At 41.4% G+C, this 21,683-nt stretch overlaps 1 protein-coding gene and 1 non-coding gene across 11 annotated transcripts in view; both read right to left on the minus strand.

Moving 5' to 3' along the window:
• Positions 1 to 21,683, minus strand: part of CNOT1 (CCR4-NOT transcription complex subunit 1) — a 68,208-nt gene that overhangs the window by 29,394 nt on the left and 17,131 nt on the right. For 4 of the 10 annotated variants that reach the window (XM_064459205.1, XM_064459199.1, XM_064459204.1 and 1 more), the window contains exons 10-23: positions 21,314 to 21,424; positions 19,957 to 20,127; positions 19,280 to 19,407; positions 18,036 to 18,276; positions 16,374 to 16,493; positions 15,158 to 15,280; positions 14,779 to 14,930; positions 7,506 to 7,656; positions 5,935 to 6,136; positions 5,400 to 5,546; positions 4,138 to 4,262; positions 2,991 to 3,277; positions 1,570 to 1,648; positions 65 to 295 (exon numbers count right to left, since the gene is read on the minus strand). In XM_064459205.1, the coding sequence (XP_064315275.1) occupies positions 65 to 295; positions 1,570 to 1,648; positions 2,991 to 3,277; positions 4,138 to 4,262; positions 5,400 to 5,546; positions 5,935 to 6,136; positions 7,506 to 7,656; positions 14,779 to 14,930; positions 15,158 to 15,280; positions 16,374 to 16,493; positions 18,036 to 18,276; positions 19,280 to 19,407; positions 19,957 to 20,127; positions 21,314 to 21,424 (2,268 nt within the window). The remainder of the gene's footprint in view (positions 1 to 64; positions 296 to 1,569; positions 1,649 to 2,990; positions 3,278 to 4,137; positions 4,263 to 5,399; positions 5,547 to 5,934; positions 6,137 to 7,505; positions 7,657 to 14,778; positions 14,931 to 15,157; positions 15,281 to 16,373; positions 16,494 to 18,035; positions 18,277 to 19,279; positions 19,408 to 19,956; positions 20,128 to 21,313; positions 21,425 to 21,683) is intronic. The other 6 variants (XM_064459208.1, XM_064459203.1, XM_064459206.1 and 3 more) reach the window with 3 other exon arrangements.
• LOC135314863 (small nucleolar RNA SNORA50) lies at positions 7,045 to 7,180 on the minus strand. The gene has a single exon (XR_010374341.1). It is a non-coding gene; the product is annotated as a small nucleolar RNA SNORA50 (small nucleolar RNA).

Raw genomic sequence — 21,683 nt, forward strand, 5'->3', positions numbered from 1 at the left:
CACAGACCAGCAACTTAACTCCTTTGCTTCTCCAGTAAGGTCACTGGAATCATAGAATGCTTACCGGCACATCTTTCTTGAAGCTGACTCCAGTTGGCCGGGTGATTGTAATGGTTTTTGCAACTGTGGTGGTGGTTGAGGTGGTTACTATAGTGCTGACTTGGCCAGCAAGAGGAGCTTTTGCTGGAACCTGGGCCTGGGCCTGGGCCTGGGCAAGTGCAATACTTCCAGGGGTGGTGATTGAACCCTGCATCTTCACAGGAGGCTCTCTGGATTGCTGCCCATATTCTATGTACTAAAACAGGGTACACAAGCACATGCAAAAATTCACACACCAGAGCAGAACTATGGGCTGAGTTTTAGCATGAGCAGTATATAGGTTTGCCAACAATCTTTACAATGCTTTACACTAATGCCATTAAGAGAATCTGCAAGCTACAACTGAATACCCTTATAAAGCGCATCTTGTCATTATTTACTTCCTCACTGGAGAAAAGCCTCAAGCTCTACCTTTGACCTCAACAGGTTGATGCCAAGCATCAAGAGACTCAACATCCTTAAAATTTTACAGAGCACTACCCAGAAACCCCCATCCCTGCAGGCCTGGGATAGCACAGCAGAAGAGGGGAAGGAGCCTAAGACAAATGTGCGAGTATCAAGAAACTGGCTACAAAGCACATAAGTAGTCTTCCCCAAGGGCTCTTACAGCTACACAGAAATGGTAGTCTGAAGTTCACAATTAATAAACAAAAACACAGTTCTGAAATGTCCAACTTTAAAATTGTACATCCTCTAAAGTAGCTCTACAGTAGGAAATTAGTTTCTTCCCCACTGTAACACTTTTACCCAGAAATTGGTAACATCAGACAACACGCTGTCATTGAAGGGATATGGTCTGAAACCTGTTAGTGAAACAGACTGCTATTGGACTTGGTAGCTTTGGGGAGATGGCCTCTCTACTTTCATGTTAGAGCTGAACATTTTTCCTTGTTTAGATTATGCTCTCAAGCTCTACTACTGGGACTAGCTTTTCTGTATTTCTACCAATGAAAGGACCTTTGAGGCAGACACTGTATGATCAACACCACCTTTACTCTTTGTGCTACAGGGTATTTTTCATTGCTCTAATCAGACTTGCAGGAACAAAATGTTTCTCACCTTTATCTAGATTAATTTAGCAGGTCTGAGTACGAAACTGTACAAACCCAGTTGAATGCCCCCTATTTTAGAAAAAGACTCCAAATCCTTAAGGGACTGGAATATGAATCTACTGAAGCACCTTAAAACCTTTGTGCATGGCCACATACACTGACTGATCATACAGTTATATTCAAGCAGCTATTTCAACATAAGTAACCCAAACAGATTTACGAAAACATATGAGGTACCAGATAACCACCTTCACCTGCCAACCCCATCCCACAGCCAAACCTTTAAGAAAAGCCATTTGATTCTGTGGATGTACACTGCCCAAAATTGTGACAGGCGTGACTATTTTTAAAAAGGAAACAAGAAATCGATCAAAAGAATTTAAAATCATAGAAAGCTAATGTGCCAATACTAACATACCTCCTGTAGATGATGCGGGAACTGTATAAAGTGACTAATAGAAGCCAAGTGCTGACAATACTGGGGATAGTCCTTCAATCTGTCAGACAAAACATGCATTAGACAGAAGCATAAGCCCAGATCAGAACAGTATTACAGAGAAATACAAACAACACTGGTACGTCATTCCCTTTCCGCATCACAGAATTACTTCTGGACTACTTACAGGAGCTGTGCTATAAACAAAAGCATTTTCTACAAAGTAGTTTCTGTTGCAAAACCCATTCAAAACAAATTCATTTAACAGCAAAACACAAGGTTTATTCACGGCAACTCATCTTATCCTACATCTCAACACTTCTGACTGAGCACACAATTGCATTTGTATTCAGTGTTTGCAACAAGATTATTGGGTAAGTAATTTGTAGTCTGGTTTGGTGTATTTTAAAGAGCACAAACTGCTTTAACATTCAAGACAGAAGCTTCACCTACACACACCAATTATTATATTTCTACTTATGAATGCTAGACACTGTTACTACTCATTGAAAGTAAAATCTTTCGGTCCTGGGTAAAATGGTTCTTAAGAAGTAAGATGGTGGCTAAATCTCAAGTACATCAGTCCTAAGTGTCTTTATTCATACTGTTCAGCTAAGTCCGCAACACAACATCCACCTATGAATGCTGCAAGCAACAGCTTTTATTACAGACGAAATACTACAGAGCAGATGAACTATAAAAGAAGATTAAGGACAGAAGATAACGTGCTCCTTGCTTATGAGTCCACACTTCAAGTCCAAACATTTGTAGTCATTAAATAATTCCAGGAAGCTTTATAATACTTTTCAAGTTCTAGTGTCTTCTTCTAAAATGGAGATTTTTCCCACAGGTGTACAACCCTGTGTACTTCTGCGGCCTGCCTTGAGAGTTTCCTCTACCTACAATCCATTAAAAGTTCTGAGAAAGCTTTTTTTCTGTTGTTTTGAGATACTTTTTAGCTTTCTGTGTAAAACCAAAGTCCTGGAGCTTAGTTCCTAGCCAGTCTTTCAGTAATAAATAGTGCAAATAGCACTCCATTTATGCACCTGTAAAGAGTAATTACATTCACCCCATTTCTAAGAAGCTGGCAACTTCATCTAAGTCAACCCTTCACTGGATTATTTTTATAAACACAGTCCACTAAGTAGGTTCAGCATTTCAGTTTGTCCCACATTTATACAGGTATCACATTCAACATTTTCATTTAAAATAAAAGTCACCCTTTAGCACATTAGCACATTTTGTTTCAGCTCCGCATATCTCTAAAGTAAACCTGAAGTTGAGATGTGTAAGTTTCTAACACACATAAGCAATCTTGTACTGCATAATCAGAGCGGGTTCAAGGTTAACAAGACATTACACGTACTGTTAAAAGTATCATAAAAAACAAAAAGAACACTCACCTATTTTTAAATCTATCTAGTGCAGCGATACCAAAATAGTACATTTTGGATGCAAAAGGCTTTCGTAAGGCTTCAAGAACATAGCGCAGGGCCACGCCCAATGCCATATAAGTAACCAGTCCTTTCTCTATTATCCCACCAAAAAGGCAGGCTGTTATGTGCAGCTCTTTATCTGGGTACTGGGGAAAGAAGCGGTATTCCTCAAACAAGTTCCTCAGCATACAGTTAAACACTTCTCGTTCCCGTTTAATGTTGGAGTCCTTAAACCTCTGCAGCATTTCCAAGACCTACGAAGAAATTGGAAATTGTTACCAATGGATTTGCTTTATTTCAGCCCTTCTGCATCTTCAGGTTTCAGGAGTGCTTGCACTTACTAATTACACTACCACAAGCTAGGCTGCAAAATAACCGCTTTAAGAAAATCTCGGTTTAGCCAGTAGACACTACATCACTACAATGAGCTTCTTCAGACTTTAGTTTTCTCCGCTTTCTTTTAAGTAACTGTCTTCACAGAAAGCTTTTTTGTGACTGTCTACACCATTGATTCAAAATTAGAAAAAAGAAAATTAATGTTCAGTGTCTCCCATAATTTATAACCACACAAATATATTAAAGTGAATTTGAAGTACTTCAAAGAGCAAGTACATCAGGCTGATAATTACTCTCATAGAGACTAACCAAAACAATCGTTGAAGCTCAGAAGGTAGAACTTAGGACACATTTATATACTTAGAAGTTGTAGTCATTTTTAGATACTTTAAAAACAAATATTCAAGATAAGTATGATTCATACAGACTGTTTAAAGGCACACTTTAGCACTTATTTCGAACACAAGCTTTCACTCCACATTGAACTCTTCCCACTTGGCACCTTTTTAGGAGTGTTAATTAGACATCTAAAGTCTTTGATTCACAGAAATCAAAGCTGAAAGTAATGATCAGCTGCAAGTTTACTCTGGAAGCATGCTGCCTTAGAAATATACAGTTTCAACAAAGCAAAAAAAAATCCCAACCAAACAATGCTGCAAGCATCTACCACTAGCTCTTTGTTATATTCCACTAAAACTAATACATGAAGGAATAATTACTATCAACTTTATAGCATGTCTCTGGACAGGTGATGCAACTGCTACAGAAGGGAACTCACCTCATCTACAGACATGGTCGGATGTGGTGGGTGGTTGTAAATACGCTGGAAGTAGCTGTTTGCCTCATCATCTATTTCTTTGCTAAAGTGCTGATTAGCCTCTGGCCACACCTGAGATAAGTCAGCTGTTAAAAAAAGGGAAGAGGTATCATGCTCAGAACAACTTCAGGCAGTCAGGATTTCATCTAGTCCTTTCCAACTCTTCCATCAACCCATACAAAACCTGCTAGTTCTCCTGAAAAGGATATTTAAACCTTATAGTAGACAGGAATTGTTATTTAAAAATCTGTTTTCAATATGTTATATTTATGCAAGAGAACTGAATCCTAAGATAGAATTAACCTCATACTGTCATATTCCTAGAACCCACTGCATCCCAAGCTAACCTCAACTGACGCCTAAACTAAATGAATGCAAAACAGACTAGAATAAAGCATGCTACACAACACTAACATGCAGACAAACTTTCACACAAACTTTCAGGACAGCCAGTGAGCTTCAACCACGTTTATACTGAATGCTTAAGCCCCAAAATATAAACCAATGGTCATTACAGCCATCTCTACCATACATCTATAGATATCAGTAACTTTGCTTTTATGGAAGACCTATCAAAGGAAACAAACATGTAATAACAGTAATGCTAAAGGTTTAACATATGGCTATGCTTCCTAAAGGCAACATCTGATTGCTTAAACATTTCATTGTGAGCATACTTCAGAGGCACAAATGAGTTAAGGATAATGGTTCAGTGTTAGGGATCAAATTATTCCTTCCAAAAACCACATTCCCATCAACTAATATTAGTCTTGTTTCTTTCCAATGTTGCAGTCTAATTCACTGCTTCATCTGTTAAGTTCTCTGCTGCTACCGACTTACCCAGGTAGCTTTGTTTAAGCTTGTTACAAAGAAAACAAAAATCACCCTCTTATCAAATGCATACAAAACTCTGTGAAGAGCTGGACAACACCTTTGTTCAAAACACAGCATAACAAAAAAAAGGACACAGAAACACACTGCTCATGCAAATTCATAACGTTAAAAAAAAGCTGATAGTGTTAAAAATATAAACACACCCACACACCCCTTGGTAAACTTTTATTATAGAAGGTTAGAAGCACCTTTTTCAGACTAACGGCATAATACAGGAGCCACATTACTAAACATTTACTACCTACAGATCCAAGCCACCCATGAAGGAAATGCAGATTAACTTCAGACCACAATCACACTTCACAGCCACAGACAACACTACCACTTACAAGGTTTCATCTTACTCTGCTGGAATGTAGGCTGGTTCAGTCCAGATGTGCTCAGCTTCCTTTGCACGAATGGGTCATTGTTCACTGCAGGAAGGCCCAGGGCTCCTGTTCCTATGCCAGTTACACTACCCGTAGTAAGACCACCTACTGAAAAGCAAACAACTGGTCATCTCAGTTGCACCCTCCACAGTATGCACTCAGCACTCGCCACTTCCAAGAACTCAGAGCTATACAGCCATGTAACTATCCAATATCAAGCAGGTTTATCTCAAGAGATTCCTCACCTCTGTCCCAACATAAAATAACACTGCTAAAAATTTGTCAACATGCTCACCCCCCTGGACTCTCAAATTTTTTACCTATTGCAGCTACAACATTCCAGAGCAGTGTTTCAGCAGTGACCTAGGAGCAAGAACTGTATAATTCCCTCCCACACAACACACAGCTGTTTGTCCAGTATTTCCAACTATGGCAATACCACCACCTTAGCTCTGATATGTCAAAAATACAAACTACTTCACCCAGATAGCAGTACCTGGAAGCTGTGAAGAGAGTCCTCCGATGCCACTGAAACCTGTTGTCTGGTTTTGGGAGGAAAGAGGGGGAAATGCTTTTGCTGGTGACTGAGGAGTACTGAATGCAGAGCCCAAGTTTGGAGGGAAGCCTTGCATGCTCTGGGTATGAGGAGCAGCTGAGCCACCTAAACTAAGAGATGCCATTCCTGCAAGCGAGTCAATCTGAATGGAGAAAGGAAGATTACAGACAGACATCCATAAACTGCAATCAAGCTGAATTTCCGCAGGTTTTGCATAAAGGCAGCTACATATAAAAACATTCCTAAAGAGAGTTTTCTGCATGGTTACTTTAAATTCTGAAGTCATCCAGATCACCCCAAAAGATCAGTCTGTCTACAAAATGCAATTTCACTTTTTCTTCTGTAATCACATAAAATCCTATCCTATCAGAGGTTCTACAGGAAGGTTGATTGTTCCATAGTCTCTAGTTAAGCGTAGCACAACAACAAACACTTATAAGAAGCAGTGCATGGATTGTCATACTAGAGCAGTTTACGCTCTGCTGTTTGGGTCCTCGGGCCTTACCCTAAGACTTACAAAAGCTATTTCATATCAAGCTTACAGAGTGTTTTTGACTATCTAAAGGATCCTATTAAGCCCAGTTTTCACAGCTAAATACCTGAATGCAGTCTTCAATAAAAAGCATTAAAACCTGGATGATGAGTAGGAGGGAAGGCACAACACCAGCTGACACAGCGATAAATTAAGAGCTCCTGACTAGGAACAGCAGGAAATTCTGTTATCTACCCAAAAGACAGCATGGCTACAGAGTAACATCTGCTGCTCTGTTTGTTCACATCACTTATCTGCAGCAGGTTGCCAAGATATCTGGTACATTTGATGAGCAACTTCAATACAGTAACAATTCACAAGGAAACTGCTCTCTGTATTTCGTTTGCATAATCTACTGACGCTTCAGACATTCTTACATGCTGAATTGCCACTATTTCACATGAAAAAGTTTTTACCATTTTAAAATTTGCCATTGAATGTATTTGCTAGAAGCAAAACCTGTCTGTAATGTGTTGCTCCCAGAGGAGAAAGGGATGATGAGTGTCAGGGAGTAACTTAAATGTACCTTGTTTTTAAAAGAGCAGTTCAGTTGAGAGCTGAAGAGCCCCAGTTATAACAAGTCCTTACGCTCTAGCACTGTTGCTTGGCCCGTGAAGCTACAAACAAGACACATCAGGTTCAAAGGCAGTGCTTAATTCTCAAAAGTCTTAGTAAATTTTAGCACTTTAAAAGAAACCCTCAGTTATTTTAAATAAACAAAATCTCTATCCCTCTTCAGTGCTCCCATTCTGCTATACCTCAGTTACTTCTCAGAGACACTTGTGAAGTGACAGACAGTTCTGAACTACAAACCCTCAGGCATTATGCTGTAGTAACAATTTATCTAGACATGCAAACATAAAAACTAAGGGAGCCAGATGATATTTTACTTAGTCCTGCTGAAAGAGCTCAAACAGTGCAGCAAAACTAATGCTAAATCAACACCACCTTCTAAAAATGCAGAACATTATTTGTCTACCTGTACAGGAGAGATGGCATCCAAGCTGCTAGCACTGGGCGGGCGTCCTTTTGGCATGACTCCAGGTGGTGGCTGTCTAGCTTTGTTCATGACATTACTGCAGTTAGCTACCATGGTGAGGATTGTCTCTGACAGCTCCTGAGAAACACTCCTAGAACAGAGAAGCAGGATAGTGAGCCATGTAACATTCATGAAACTAAGGCCCCCAACTTATTTCGTTTTCCTGCAGAAGTCAGGGCCACATTTCACAAGTAAAAGTTGCAAAACAACCCCAGGAGAAGTTACATTTTGTTATTTCCAAAACTTGCATTACAGCATATCCCAAGAGAAACACCTATTTTAAACAGAAATTTTTAAACGATAGTTCTAAAAATTCACCTCCAGTAGATTACTCCTTTGTTTTCAGTAATTCAAATACTGCTTTATAGTTACCCCAGCAAGTAATGACTTACAGAAAGCTGGGATATATACCTACATGGCCCCAACAGTGCTTGGAAGAGCAGACTATCTGCAACATTCTTTGCCTGCTGTATCCACATTATGGGCTATATACAGCTCAGCTTCATGAATTAAAACACACCATAACTGATGCTACAATCCCTTGTTCAAATCTGTTCCTCAAGGCTCCTTCCTGTTGCCAGACTTCACTGTTCATGATTATTCCCATTCTGAATCTAGTTACATACAAAGTCTCTCCAAAAGAGGAGATACAACAAGAGGGCTTTAAACTAGGTTTGAAGGGGAAGGGGGATGTAGCCAGGCCCACCAGAGAGAAGCTAGGGGTGGTGTGCCAGGGTTGGGGGTAAAACCGATATCCCAGCTCAAGTGCATCTACACCAATGCATGCAGCACGGGTAACGAACAGGAGGAGTTGGAAGCCACTGTGCAGCTGGATATCTGACTTGCGCCATCACAGAGACATGGTGGGATGACTGTTATGACTGGAGTGCTGCAATGGATGGCTATAAGCTCTTCAGAAGGGATAGGCAAGGAAGGAGAGGCGATGGGGTGGCTCTGTATGTTAGGGAGTGCTTTGATTGCGTAGAGCTTTGTGACTTTGATAAGGTCAAGTGTTTACAGCTAAGGATGAGGGGGAAGGCCAACAAGACAGATATCCTGCTGGGGGTCTGGTATAGATCACCCAATCAGGATGAAGAGGTAGAAGTGTTCTACAAGCAGCTGGAGGAAGTATCACAATCAGTTGCCCTTGTTCTAGTGGGGGACTTCAATTTACCAGATGTCTTCTGGAAATACAACACAGCAGAGAAGAAACAGTCTAGGAGGTTCCTGGATTGTGTGGAAGATAACTTCCTCACACAGCTGGTAAGTAAACCTGCCAGGGGAGGTGCCTTGCTTGACCTCCTGTTCACAAACAAGAGAACGACTGGTGGGAGACGTGGTGGTTGGAGGCTGTCTTGGGCTTAGCAACCATGATATGATTGAGTTCTTGATTCTTGGCGAACTAAGAAGAGGGGTCAGCGGAACCATTACCATGGACTTCTAGAGGGCAGACTTTGGCCTGTTCAGGGCACTGGTTGGGAGAGTCCCTTAGGAGGAAGTCCTGAAGGACAAAGGAGCCCAGGAAAGCTCGGCTTTCTTCAAGAAGAAAGTCTAGCAGGCACAGGAGCAGGCTGTCCCCAAGTGCCACAAGATGAACCAGCGGGGAAGACAACCAGCCTGGCTGAACAGAGAGCTTCTGCTGACACTCAGGAAAAAAATGAGAGTCTAGCATTTTGGAGAAAGGGGCAGGTAGCACAAGAAGAGTACAGAGACCTCGTTAGGTCTGGCAGGGAGAAAAGACCAGTTATCCCCAGGGTATTAAGCCCCTGGAGCTAGAAGGCAGGGACAGATTGCAGAATAAATCCCTCCCATAATCCAGGAGGAAGCAGTTTATGACCTGCTGCTCCACCTGGACATTCGTAAGTCTATGGGGCCAGATGGGATCTACCCTAGAGCACTGGGGGAGCTGGCAGAGGAGCTTACCAAGCCACTCTCCATCATTTACCAGCAGTCCTGGTTAACAGGGGAGGTCCCAGACAACTGGAGGCTTGCCGATGTGATGCCCATCTACAAGAAGGGCCGGAAGGGGGATCTGGGGAACTACAGGCCTGTCAGCCTGACCTCGGTACCAGGGAAGGTTATGGAGCGGTTCGTCCTTAGTGGGCTCACCAAACATGTGCAGGACAACCAGGGGATCAGGCCCAGCCAGCACGGCTTCATGAAAAGAAGGTCTCGCCTGACCAACATGACCTTCTATGACAGGGTGGCCTGCCTAGTGGACGAGGCAAAGGCTGTGAATGTTATCTACATGGACTTCAGTAAACAGCATCCTCCTAGAGAAGCTGGCTGCTCATGGCTTGGATAGGCGTACTCTTCACTGGGTAAAAAATACTGGCTGGATGGCCAAGCCCAGAGAGTTGTGGTGAACGGAGCTAAATCCAGTTAGCAGCCAGTCTTGTTTAATATCTTTATCAATGATCTGGATGAGAGGATTGAGTGCACCCTTAGTAAGTTTACAGATGACACCAAGTTGGGTGGGAGTGTCAATCTGCTCAAGGGTAGGAAGGCTCTGCAGAGGGATCGTACAGGCTGGATCGATGGGCTGAGGCCAGCTGTATGAGGTTAACAAGGCCAAGTGCCAGGTCCTGCACTTGGGTCACCACAACCCCATGCAACGCTACAGGCTTGGGGAAGAATGGCTGGAGAGCTGCCCAGCGGAGAAGGACCTGGGCGTGTTGGTTGACAGCCGGCTGAACATGAGCCAGCAGCGTGCCCGAGTGGCCAAGGCGGCCAACAGCATCCTCGCTTGTAACAGGTATAGTGTGGCCAGCAGGAGTGGGCCAGTGATCGTGCCCCTGTACTTGGCACTGGTGAGGCCGCACCTCGAGGACTGTGTACAGTTTTGGGCCCTTGCTACAAGAAGGACACTGAGGTGCTGGAGCGTGTCCAGAGAAGTGAAATGAAGCTGGTGAAGGGTCTGGAGAACAAGTCTGATGAGGAGCAGCCAAGTGAGCTGGGGTTGTTTAGCCTGGAGAAGAGGAGGCTGAGGGGAGACCTTATCACTCTCTACAACTACCTGAAAGGAGGTTGTAGCAAGGTCAATGCTGGTCTCTTCTCCTAGGTCACTAGTGATAGGATGAGAGGAAATGGCTTCAAGCTGCATCAGGGGAGGTTTAGATTGGATATTAGGAAAAATTTCTTTACTGAAAGAGTGGTCAGGCATTGGCACAGGCTGCCTGGATAGGTGGTAGAGTTGCCATCCCTGGAGGTATTTAAGAGATATGTAGGTGTGGCACTTCAGGGCATGATTTAGGAGACATGGTAGTGTTAGGTTGCTGGTTGGACTTGATGATCCTAGAGGTGTTTTCTAACCTTAATGACTCTATGACTAAAGCTTAGGCTACACACTCAAAGACAAAAAAGGATGAGAGGTAAATACCACCACCACCTTAACTAAAATTCATCTGGCTGTAAATTGAAAGACATGCTTCACCCACTAATATTAAACCAAAACAGAGACAGGAAACGTAACTATTCAAGGAAATTATAATCAAAAGCCCACAGAAAACTCAAACTTAGGCACAGAGTCACTGTGCAATCGACAGCAGTCAGTACCTCTTTCCGAAGTATTCCACGTCTGACTGCCAAGTTCCCAAATTGGAAGGAAAGCCAGCTCTGCTGCTGACATACCTAACCACAAACATACCAATACAACACTAACATTTTCCTTTTGGAAAGTGCAGCCAATTATTTCCAGCTTTCCTGAGCATCAGTTCTACCTTTTTGGTGAGGACAGCTAAAGCAGCAGATTCCTTCCTGTAATGGCACAACTACACCAACACAGCACTGTTGCTTGTTAACCTTTGGCAGGTAATCCATTACAGGCTACACAGAGCTAAGGGCTTCCAGTTGTTCTCCAAAGCCAGTGATCCACTATGTAGTGTGGGTAAAAGCTCACCCAAGACAGACAGGGGAATCCAGGGAAATACCAGGACTGAGCAGGTTTCCATACAGGGCAACAAATATTTTTATCAACTGTTTCACAAGCTGATTCCTTTACATGCTTTAACAGCCTCCCACCAGGGCCTAGTGTCAAAGATGTTAAAAGCAAGGGGCTTGGGGTGAGGGGGTATCAAAAAGCAATCAGAAACATACATCCAAAAAAAAAAACCAAACCCCAAAGGGGTTTCTGTTTTGAGGAAGTGCAACCAGACCTGAAGAGAGAGCTCTGAGCATGGCACGCAGTAGGCTCAGTACCTACAATATGTATTTGCCTACACTCCAATGCCAGTTTCAGAAATCTCAACATTTAAATGTATGTATGACCAATTAACAGGCGGCACAGTTTTTTCTGATGCAGGAGACTTTCCAACATTATACAGCACTGCAGCTAGCCAGGGAACGGGGCTGAGGATTGGAAAGCTGACTTCACTCGTGGTCACCACTCTCAATCTTTTGCTTTCCCCATTTCTTTTTTTGTAGCAGTAAAATTTTCAGTCTTTATGCTTGAATACTACAGCACACTTTAGTAAAGTGAATTCCAATCTGCTGTGATAGATAATGCGGCAGCACACAAATGAGGACTAGGACAGGAGTACAATCCCGGAGTTTGATTCTTATGGTGGCCAGTTAGGCCATTCATGCTTTGGAGCAAACACTTGAAGTTATGTCCTGCCATCTAAACAGATTGAAGGTTAACATTTATCACGTCAAAAGACACATTGCTGTACCAAGATGCAAACGTCACAATATGTTTAGATAGTAAAAAACTGCAGGTTTTCACAAAAAAAACCCTACATTTGAGGCAAGTGATATGAAGAAGTAGGTGGGCATGATTTGATAACTAGATCTTAAAGAAAATATTTCTATTTTCAAGCTCTACATAAAAATATATTCAGGAATCTCACCTAATCAGTGCCACTCCTGGAAGAGAACTAGGGGAAAACCCCTTCCTTGAGTTCTCTTTCCTGGAAGACTGCTGGTGACCACAGTCAACCAGCTCTAGAGGTACAAAGCTGTCAGCTTAAAGGAAGCTCCAGCTTGCTGGAATAACAAGCTTAAACCTCTTAGTTTTTTTTTTAAACCCATTTTTGCAAAGCAAGGAAAGGCTTTTTCATTCCACTAGGCACAGATAGACAGAAGCCTCTTCCCTTCTTGAGGCAGGGACTGAGAAATAATGACCATTTTCCATGCTGATGCACTTGGACTGTGCTGGACACAATGGCATGGAAGAGGCACTGCTGCCCCTTTCAAATCACTGCAGAAACTTGAGGGGAGGACTTCCAAAAGCAGTTTGTTACCAAATCACATGCTTCGTCAGCCTGTGGTGCTTGCAACCACCCTGACTTCATTTTAAAAACACTCAGTAAAAAAAATGAACACTTGTTTTTGAAGCTTCACTGCTATATGATGCCACAACTGCCGTGCTCACTGGTGATAAACAAGTTGCACCAAAAATAGAGAGTCTCAGAACATGCAGGGTCCTGGTAGCTATGAAAAGTGTCTCCCTGGACAAAATAGGACAAGAAATAACTGTAGCCTAATTAAGAGCAGGCTCCTAAATCAACAAATTTAGGAGATGGCAGACTTCAGCTAGCGAAGTGGAATAACCCTCCCAGATGTATTTAATATTTACTGCAATTTTATTCTTCTTTGTCTTTACAACGCCTGCTTCCATTTGTGACTGAAACCTAAGTTAATCAAAGCAACTGCTTCATGAAAGAAATCCAAGCATTTTCTTTTTAAAGCTCAAAGAGAGTAACTAATGGGAAATGACTGCAAGTAGGTCACATTCTTGCATAAAAGGGAATACAAGTAGCTATAAAAAGAAACCAAAAGCTGCGAGAATTGTGCCAGTAGAGAACTAGTGGCTTTTGGAATTAATTGAATAAATAAAACTTGGTAATACATTAAGATTCAGAACACAGTGTCATTAGATGCAAGTCTACAGTTAACTACTAAACTTCTGAGATCTGGACACAGTAGCATGCAAAACAATTGAATATAAGTTAATTTGTGAACTATAGTCTCAGAAGATGAACTTTGAGTTGAAAAATAGCATCCACCTTTTCAGTCCAAGAGGTGTGCTAGACCATTATATTTCAGAAACAGTATTTCAACAGCATTTTCAAGTTTAATTGCACAGGTCCCAGTAGATATCAGGAGAATCCTTTCTCCTAAAGTCTTAGAGGTGCCTCAAATACCCACCATGACAATCCTATGTTGATAGTAATTTCCTAGCATCTATGTAAGAGCCATGAATCATCCTGGATACCTTTAAGTTTCTTGTTTCTTTCAAGACAACACTGGCTAAGCCAAGGGACACAATACAAGCCTTAGGTCAGTTAACACACACCCAGACCGTCAGCCTCTTTTGATGTCAAAATTTAACACCCAAACTAGCACCATCTCCAGCTTTCAGTCTCTCTGGCTCATATGTTGGACTATATACTAACAAGTAATCATCTTTGAAATATCACTGCAGTTAAATACCATCTTGATCTGACAACATTGACACCACAAATATTTTACGTCATTCAGTCATTTTTACTAAATGTGAACACAGTATTTAAAACCTGATTCCTCTAATTTCTGTTTCCTTTAGCCATTCTGTAGTCTACCCCTCCCTCCAGCAGATAAAACAGCTCTCTAGGACCCACACTTTTTTCTTCTGGACTCTAGCTAAACAATCTGATCTGCAAAAGATCTTAGATAATTTCCATCCTCTGACTACTTTGAGACTGTCTGAAATGAAGACAACAGAAGTTACACGTGTCTAGTTTCAGTCTCAATTACATTACAATCACGCTTACCACTTTGCTCCTACACAGAAGGGATAGCATTAGCCCTTCCTGCTAGGGTAGTAGCCACAGAGGCATTTGCTTAATGCAATCACAAAATCCTTTATACTGTCACTGTTTTCCAAGATGCTGCCCTATTCCATAGTTACGGCCTGTATTCCTTTTTGTCCAAATGACAGCCCTGTATCTAGCCATTAATAACCCAGGATCTGACTAACCAACCATCCCCTAGTTACCAAGATCACCTCATCTGTTTTATTACAAAGACAAGAACGCTCTCTCAAGCTCTTGTGACATAGCCTATGACAGACATTTCAGTGCAAAATTAAACATACTATTGAACCTATTCCTGCAAGTGTATATACTCTCACCAACCCCGTTCTCCATGTGAAATTCCAAACCAACTGTGACCACGTGCCAGCAAATGAGTTGCAAACAGATCACTCATCCAGCATAAGCAATATAATCCTTACCCAGCACAAGCTTGTAGACATGCCAACATGGTCGCCAAGGTTTCTGGAGGAAGCTGAGCACTTTTGGGCTGATCCTTTTCTGGAGCAAGGCCACCCAGGATAGATGGACATCTTCTCTTTAAGAAAGTCATACAGGCCTGGATGAAGGGCTCCTGAGGGAAAAAATGTTATCTTAATCTCTAGAACTGCATCCAAGCCAGTATTTCAAACTTGGCAACTGCACCATGGAAAGAATTGCACGAAGCTATTATAGTTCAGTGAAAACGTTGAACTATCAGAACATGGACACTTTCCACGACTTTAAAGCTACTTATAAAATTAAGTGACTTAAATTAGTCACTGATAGAGTGCAGAAATAAAAAGAAAAATCCTGCTTTACCCCATGCTCCCGAATTTTATCTGTGAGCCATTTGTCAAGTTTGAGGTATTCCCGTCGAGAGGCAAGTGCAGCAAGGTCAATAACAAAGGCAAATGGAGTACCATTTAGCAGCATTGACAAGGCCTAAAGAAAAAAAAATAATCAGACTACTAGTGAAGACACAAGGATACCCCTTTTTTTTTCTTCCTAATCCCCATATCCTTTTTAGTAAAGAAGTTCTGCTATCACATGCTGCTATGCTTTCTTTGTCAACAAAAAATTGGTATTATCAGCTTCACTTATAGCTCGCTCATGAGACAAATATGCAAGTTCTCGTTTGAAATCATGACCCTACCTTCTTTGAAGCGACCTTGTGCTGACAGTTTTAAAATCCTCAACTTGAAACTCCACCAGAAAGTGGGCTAAGAGCTGATATTGCAACAAAATCTGCCAGAAGAGCCTAGCATCTCCCTGCGAACAGACCTCAACCCCTTCAGAGACGCTTCAAATACATTTGGTCAGTGCTCATCTCTGAACACAGTAACCGCTACAACAAAACTGACTTCAAGCAGCAGTTGGTGCTTTTGCACTTTGACACCCCCAATTATTTTGCATCTAACTTGAGGAAGCAATAAAGGCCTCAGACAAGCCAGTCACAACTTCTAGTCTCTTTTGTGAACGTGTAAACAACTGAAAAGTAGTAGTATTCTTAAGAAATCCCCATTCCATAAAGCTCAGCAGTGCCACCTTCACACAAACACCTGAAGGGTATTTTCTACATTCCCATTTCAACGGTATTCAAGGTTAAAATAGTCAAAACTGTTTTTTATTTACAGTACATTCATAAAGCAAGCAATTATTTTAAACTGCTTCCCAAGTTACTTGTCAGCTAAGCCATGATAACCAACTCTACCTCAAACACCAAGTAAAATGTCTTGGGTTCACAACTGGGCAGGCTACAATGCATCTGTAGTCAGACAACACAGCTCAGCTGAGGAGCACTTCAAGTCACATAAACACAGGCTGGGGTTTGGGTTTTGGGTTGGTTTGGTTGGGTTTTTTTGTTTGTTTGTGTCAAGATGATGTACAGCAGCAACAACTGAACTCAGACATGCTTAACCGAAGTAATCTTTACTAAATCGGTCACATCTAAGTTAAGCTTAGCTTTTGTTAGAAGATGAGCCAGTCTGCATAAGACACCAGACAGAAAATAATGGCAGCATTTTGCAAAACTCACCTTCAAGTCTTGTGCCACATCAAGAATACGTGACAATTTTGCCTGGTCATACTGCTCCCCTCTCATGTACCATTCCGCCATTGCATGCATGATAAGCTGACGAATCGAAGGAGACTGACCCTAAGGAGAATTAAATGAGGACTGTAATTCGTGCCTCTAGGAAAAGGAACAACTATGTGAATGTTAAGTAGGATATTTTACTTCTAAAGCTCAACATGCAAACATATTTACTCTTTAACTTCAGAACTTAGCTTCTGAGTTGGGCTCTTTTTGTGCAATAATAAACTATCCAGGAGCTACAACTAAAGGATCTAGAATGACTACGAATGCACATCCCCAACCCCATCTCTCCCCTACTACTGTACATCCCCTCAGTTGTAGAGAAACTGCTTTTGGACTATACAAATAATTTACAAAGTGTTATGTCTGACACAGTGTCCTGAGGTAAGAACTCCAGCATCACACCGTAACATGGAAAACACTGTATCTAGCTCTTTGCTCACACAGGGGCAATTTTAAACTAAACACAACTAAGATTTTGATGGCAGCAAGGGTTTTGCTTAAAGGTTCCCTCATCTTGTGAAAGTGAGACAACCTCAAGTTGTGGAATGGCACCATGTCACATGGCAGCCATCATTTTGTACTTTACTCTGAAGCCTAACCTGTGGAAAAGTTGCGTATTCTGCCATTCCAAGACCTTATGCAAAAAGCACATCACTTTCTATCCTACCCGCCATTCTTCACTTTAGAGACTTTTATCAGGAAACATATTAAACATTCATAACACTTCAGCTAACAAATTGCCATAAGTTCGCAGTGAACGTGGCCCAAGACCTCCGAGGTCAAGCTTTTTATCATTAACTACTTGAACGGGGTAAGATATTTCCTAATGCAGACTCCATCCAACCCCACAGGCTTCCTCTGCCTTAAGTTGCTACTTATGACTCCCATCTGTTTAAGTACCAGTGGACATGATGATAAAGGCCATATCAAAAGGCAAATCCATAAAAGCCTACTTGTTTGCCCATTAAAAGTGTGGGATTTGCATACCTGGCTACCCTGTCTCTATGTGAGAGCTCTCCTTGAAAAATGTCAGCAGCCAGCCTAAGTTTTCAGAAACACCCTAGACTCTTAAAACTTATGGGATAGGAAGTTTCTTTATACCTAGAATAGCCTCCACTTTTTAGCAAGTACAATGGAGATTATTTTGGTTTCAACCTCCTCCTACTCTTACTGCTTCAAGTTTCTACACTTTAAATGTGTGAGGTTGAGAGTTTGTTGGGGGGGTTGCTGCTGTTATGAGGTTCTTGTTCTTTTGTTTAGTTAAAAAAATAAAATGCAACTTTGGTGAACTTGTGTTAAAAAATTGTTAAACTTAACTTTGGCCTCTCTACTTTTCAAGAAACATTTTCTCAGTGAATATTATTGCTTTGTTCTGAATATATTTCCCCAAAGAAAATCAAATCACTACAGTTTCCTTCAAGATGGGGAGGGGACAACTCATATTACACTTTGCATAAACCACTAATAATTTATCTCTTGGGTTTTAAATTAGCCATTTCATAAACCAATACAAGCACTGATATTCTCAAAGTTCAACCTTTTTAACAAGCTTTCAGTTACATGAACGAACTACAGGCACGCTCTAGTGAGAATACTTACCTGTCCATGCCATGCATAGTGCAAAATGATGGCAGAGTTGGGATGGTTGCCAAGGAAAATTGGCATTAGTGTGGATATGAGTTCATGGCGCAAGGTATGCCAGGACGTGTTGATCTGCAGTAAGGCCAATACTAACATATCTGGGCAATGCTTGATAGGAAAACTGAAGAGCTGCTTAACCTGCTCATACTGTCCCACTTCTGCCAATCGTAGCAGAGATTCAATCAAATCCAGGCTCTTCCTAACAAAAGAAAAACACCAAATAGACAACCCCAGCAAAAGTTACTAAGTAGTTAGCTTACAGAAATCTGGACTCAAGCATTTTGTAGCAACAACTATAAGACAATATAAAGCGACGCCCACTGCAAACAACCTGATACTGCAGCTCTTATCACATACAGTTAAGCCTACAAGACCATTCTTAACCATGAAAAGTAACTCCCTCAGAGCTTAAAAGCTTCTGATTCTGTTAAGGAAGAGAGAGCATTAAAAGCTGACATTGAAAAAACTTCAGCTTGAGGCGGGTCACTTTGATAATTTAGCTTGAAACACACTTCCAGAAATGAAATACACTTTCTTAAACACCTCCAAGTGTCCCCCTGTGAAACTTTGTGAAGATATTCTACTTGTTTTGTCTGCTTTACAGACATGTAATTGCTGCCACCTTCCACAATTTAGCCATATTCCCCATCCTCCAATTCCCTATTTTGGGCCATACAATGGAAACAGAAGCAAATACCTTCACTGAAATCAGCTATGCAGCTGTATTAAAAGAAGGGGTGTAAAGATCAGCTCAAAGTCACACTAGTCAGCTTCATGCAGTAACTCAGCAATAGCTATACAAATGCACTACTTAAACCCAGGGCCTTCTTTCATACAAGTAGAGCAAGTTTCTCTAATGTCATCCTGGGAAAGACAGGTTTAAATTCATACCTCCCCTACCCCCTCCTCTCAGCTCACAGCATCTGCCAAACTACATCAGCAGAAATTCTCCAGGCAACCAGAAGACTCCAATAAAAGCAAGAGCTGGCAGAACATTTTCAGGTATTATGAAATTACATAGGAAGTTCTGATAATATGAGAACTTTCACTGATGAAACGTGGAACAAATACTAATGGCTGATTTACTGGGATGTACACACAGCTACAAATAAATCTGGTTGTGTGAAGATAAAGCCACATTTGACCAGACAAATAATCTTACTCTAACTCTAGCTATGAAAAGCAGTTGAGAGCAGGTTTACCATGTAGCAATTTCTCGATTGTCATCCTCTGGTGGTGCTTTCAGGATGTCTGTGGCAACAGTATGACAAGGGTAGTCAGCAAAACAGAAGATGTCAGGGTTTATTAGGGAATGTTGAATGAAGGAGAGCTGGAATAAGAGACATCAAAAATAGTTTAGATATTTAGAGTCTCAGGTTCCTTTCACTTTATCAACTGCCACATTTCTGAGAATGATGCACATCAAAAAAGGAGTAGAGATGAGCCAAGATGTACTATCAGTGTGTTTTACATAAGACTGAACCTCACACTTCTCACAGGATTTCTGAACATGACAGATAGAGACATGTTGAAGGTAATCATTTGCACAAAGCCGAGCCCCTTTGTGTAACCATGTAAAAATCTCAGAGCACAGCCATGCAGCAACAGTTCTATGCTCAGCTGCATTACACATCAGAACTCTGGTAAAACCAAAGGTATTGTCACACATGTATAGCAAGTGACCATTTCCCAAACAACGTGGACACTGTTCAATTAACAGACTGTACTTCAGTCACCTACTTGAGGCCTATGCCTTACAGGCCAGGTCCTCAAATGTGGCTTGGCTAAAAATTCACATTACCAACCCACATTTGCCATTCAAGAAATTCAGTAACTTTGCAAGCGTTGTACAGTACAGCAGAAATGTTGGTAAACCTACCTGGCCCTCTGCATGTTTCCAAGGTCTGTATATGGCATTAACTGGAAAAACTTCCATGCCCAGCCCTCTCTGGATGCCAAACACTACAATATGCAGGCCCTTGCTGTCACGAATCTGAAATCCTGGATGGTCCAATTCATAGGTTACTACCTTGAAGTCCAGGCTAGGATTCTGCAGCCAGAAAAGAGAATAGCCAGCCTTGAACATTACAATCTGCAGTCCTGTCTTGTAAGAACCCCTCTTCATCAGCATTTTATCTAGCTTAACATCCACCGACTTTTAGTTGAAAACAAGGTTTTTGTTTTAAAAAGAACAGGATTTAGATAGTTGTGAGAACTTTATGCAAGTCAATGTTTGAAACTAGCCTGTGAGATTGCACTTCTCCTAGCACTACAGGCAGTAGCTGCCTGTCCTTTCAAACATTTCATTACCAAGTCTTAAAAAAAAAACCAACCCAAAACCCACCCAAACATGTAGCTCCTTTCTTAGCATGCTAACTCATTCCTTTTGTAGGCTTCCATATGCCCCCCAATAATAGGCCAAGGGGCCTGACCCACTGGCAAGCAGAACTTGCTTTTGCTTTTGAAGACTGTACACTGCAAGTACTTGCAAAGCACCTATTAGATTTTTCACAGCAAGAGTGTGAAACCATAAGGATGAGGGAGCTTGGAGGGAACTATGGTCATTGCAGAATGCAGACCACTCATTTCAGAGACAGGTGAGCACCAAAGACAAAGCTAGTCTTATGTTCCAAGATTTAGAAAAACAAAACAGTAACTCCTGCATAGATTAGAGGGAGCACACACACACACAAAAAAAAACCCCACCCAATATAAGGCAGTTAAAGGAAATGGTACTCATGTTTCGCTGAGTTAACTGCAAAAATTGCTGCTTATAAAGTGGTGGAAAATCTTTGCTATTTTTGCTTCTTGCGTCGATGACTCTTCATTTAGAGTTTTGGAATAAGTAGCTACAAAAATATTTTGTTTTATTTTCATCATTAATGCCTACAGCAAGATGCTTTTCAAAACAAGGTGCCTGATGTACAAAACTTTCCACTGTGAGAAAACTTCAAACATAAAACCCCTCAGAGAACACATGCTGGAGTACGTGGGAGCAGCGTGGAATAAATCCCAAGTTGCACCGAAGTCAGCGATTCAGACAGCTTTTATTTCCAAAAATTCCTCAAAATATTCTTGTTTATGAGGAAAAAAACCACCATTTAAGTACTGCAGTGCAATTACATTAATGAGATTCAAAGCCATTCAGGCTGCTAAGAGCTTAAAAAGCTTTATATTCACACTGAGATACGACCTTCTTTCAGATATTCTGCATATAAGATGCTTACAAGACTTACCAGCTCTTTAAGAACATCAATTAAGACCTCCACATTCCAGGTATGGGCTTGTGCTCCATCACTTTTATCTTTCCCATCACTCCAAATCCCACTGCCAGGAGCCGAAATAGACTGCAAGTTAAATACACTCAATCAAATACTAGTTAAAAATAAAGCAGTCTCAAAAGCCACTAGCCACAGAACTCCCTGCACCACGAAGGTAAGCAGACGTTCAGACCGGTAATGACACCACTCACACACTTCTGAGAATCTTTCATTCAAGAATGTATTATGACATTCACAGCAGAAGAGTTAGAAGTATAAGTGTTGAACAATAAGGCAATTATTAAATTAGTAGAGGCTAGCATTTTAGCTCCTAATTTTCTGCTGA

The sequence above is a fragment of the Phalacrocorax carbo genome, chromosome 8 (genome assembly GCF_963921805.1).
Source record: "Phalacrocorax carbo chromosome 8, bPhaCar2.1, whole genome shotgun sequence".
Taxonomy (NCBI): Eukaryota; Metazoa; Chordata; class Aves; order Suliformes; family Phalacrocoracidae; genus Phalacrocorax; species Phalacrocorax carbo.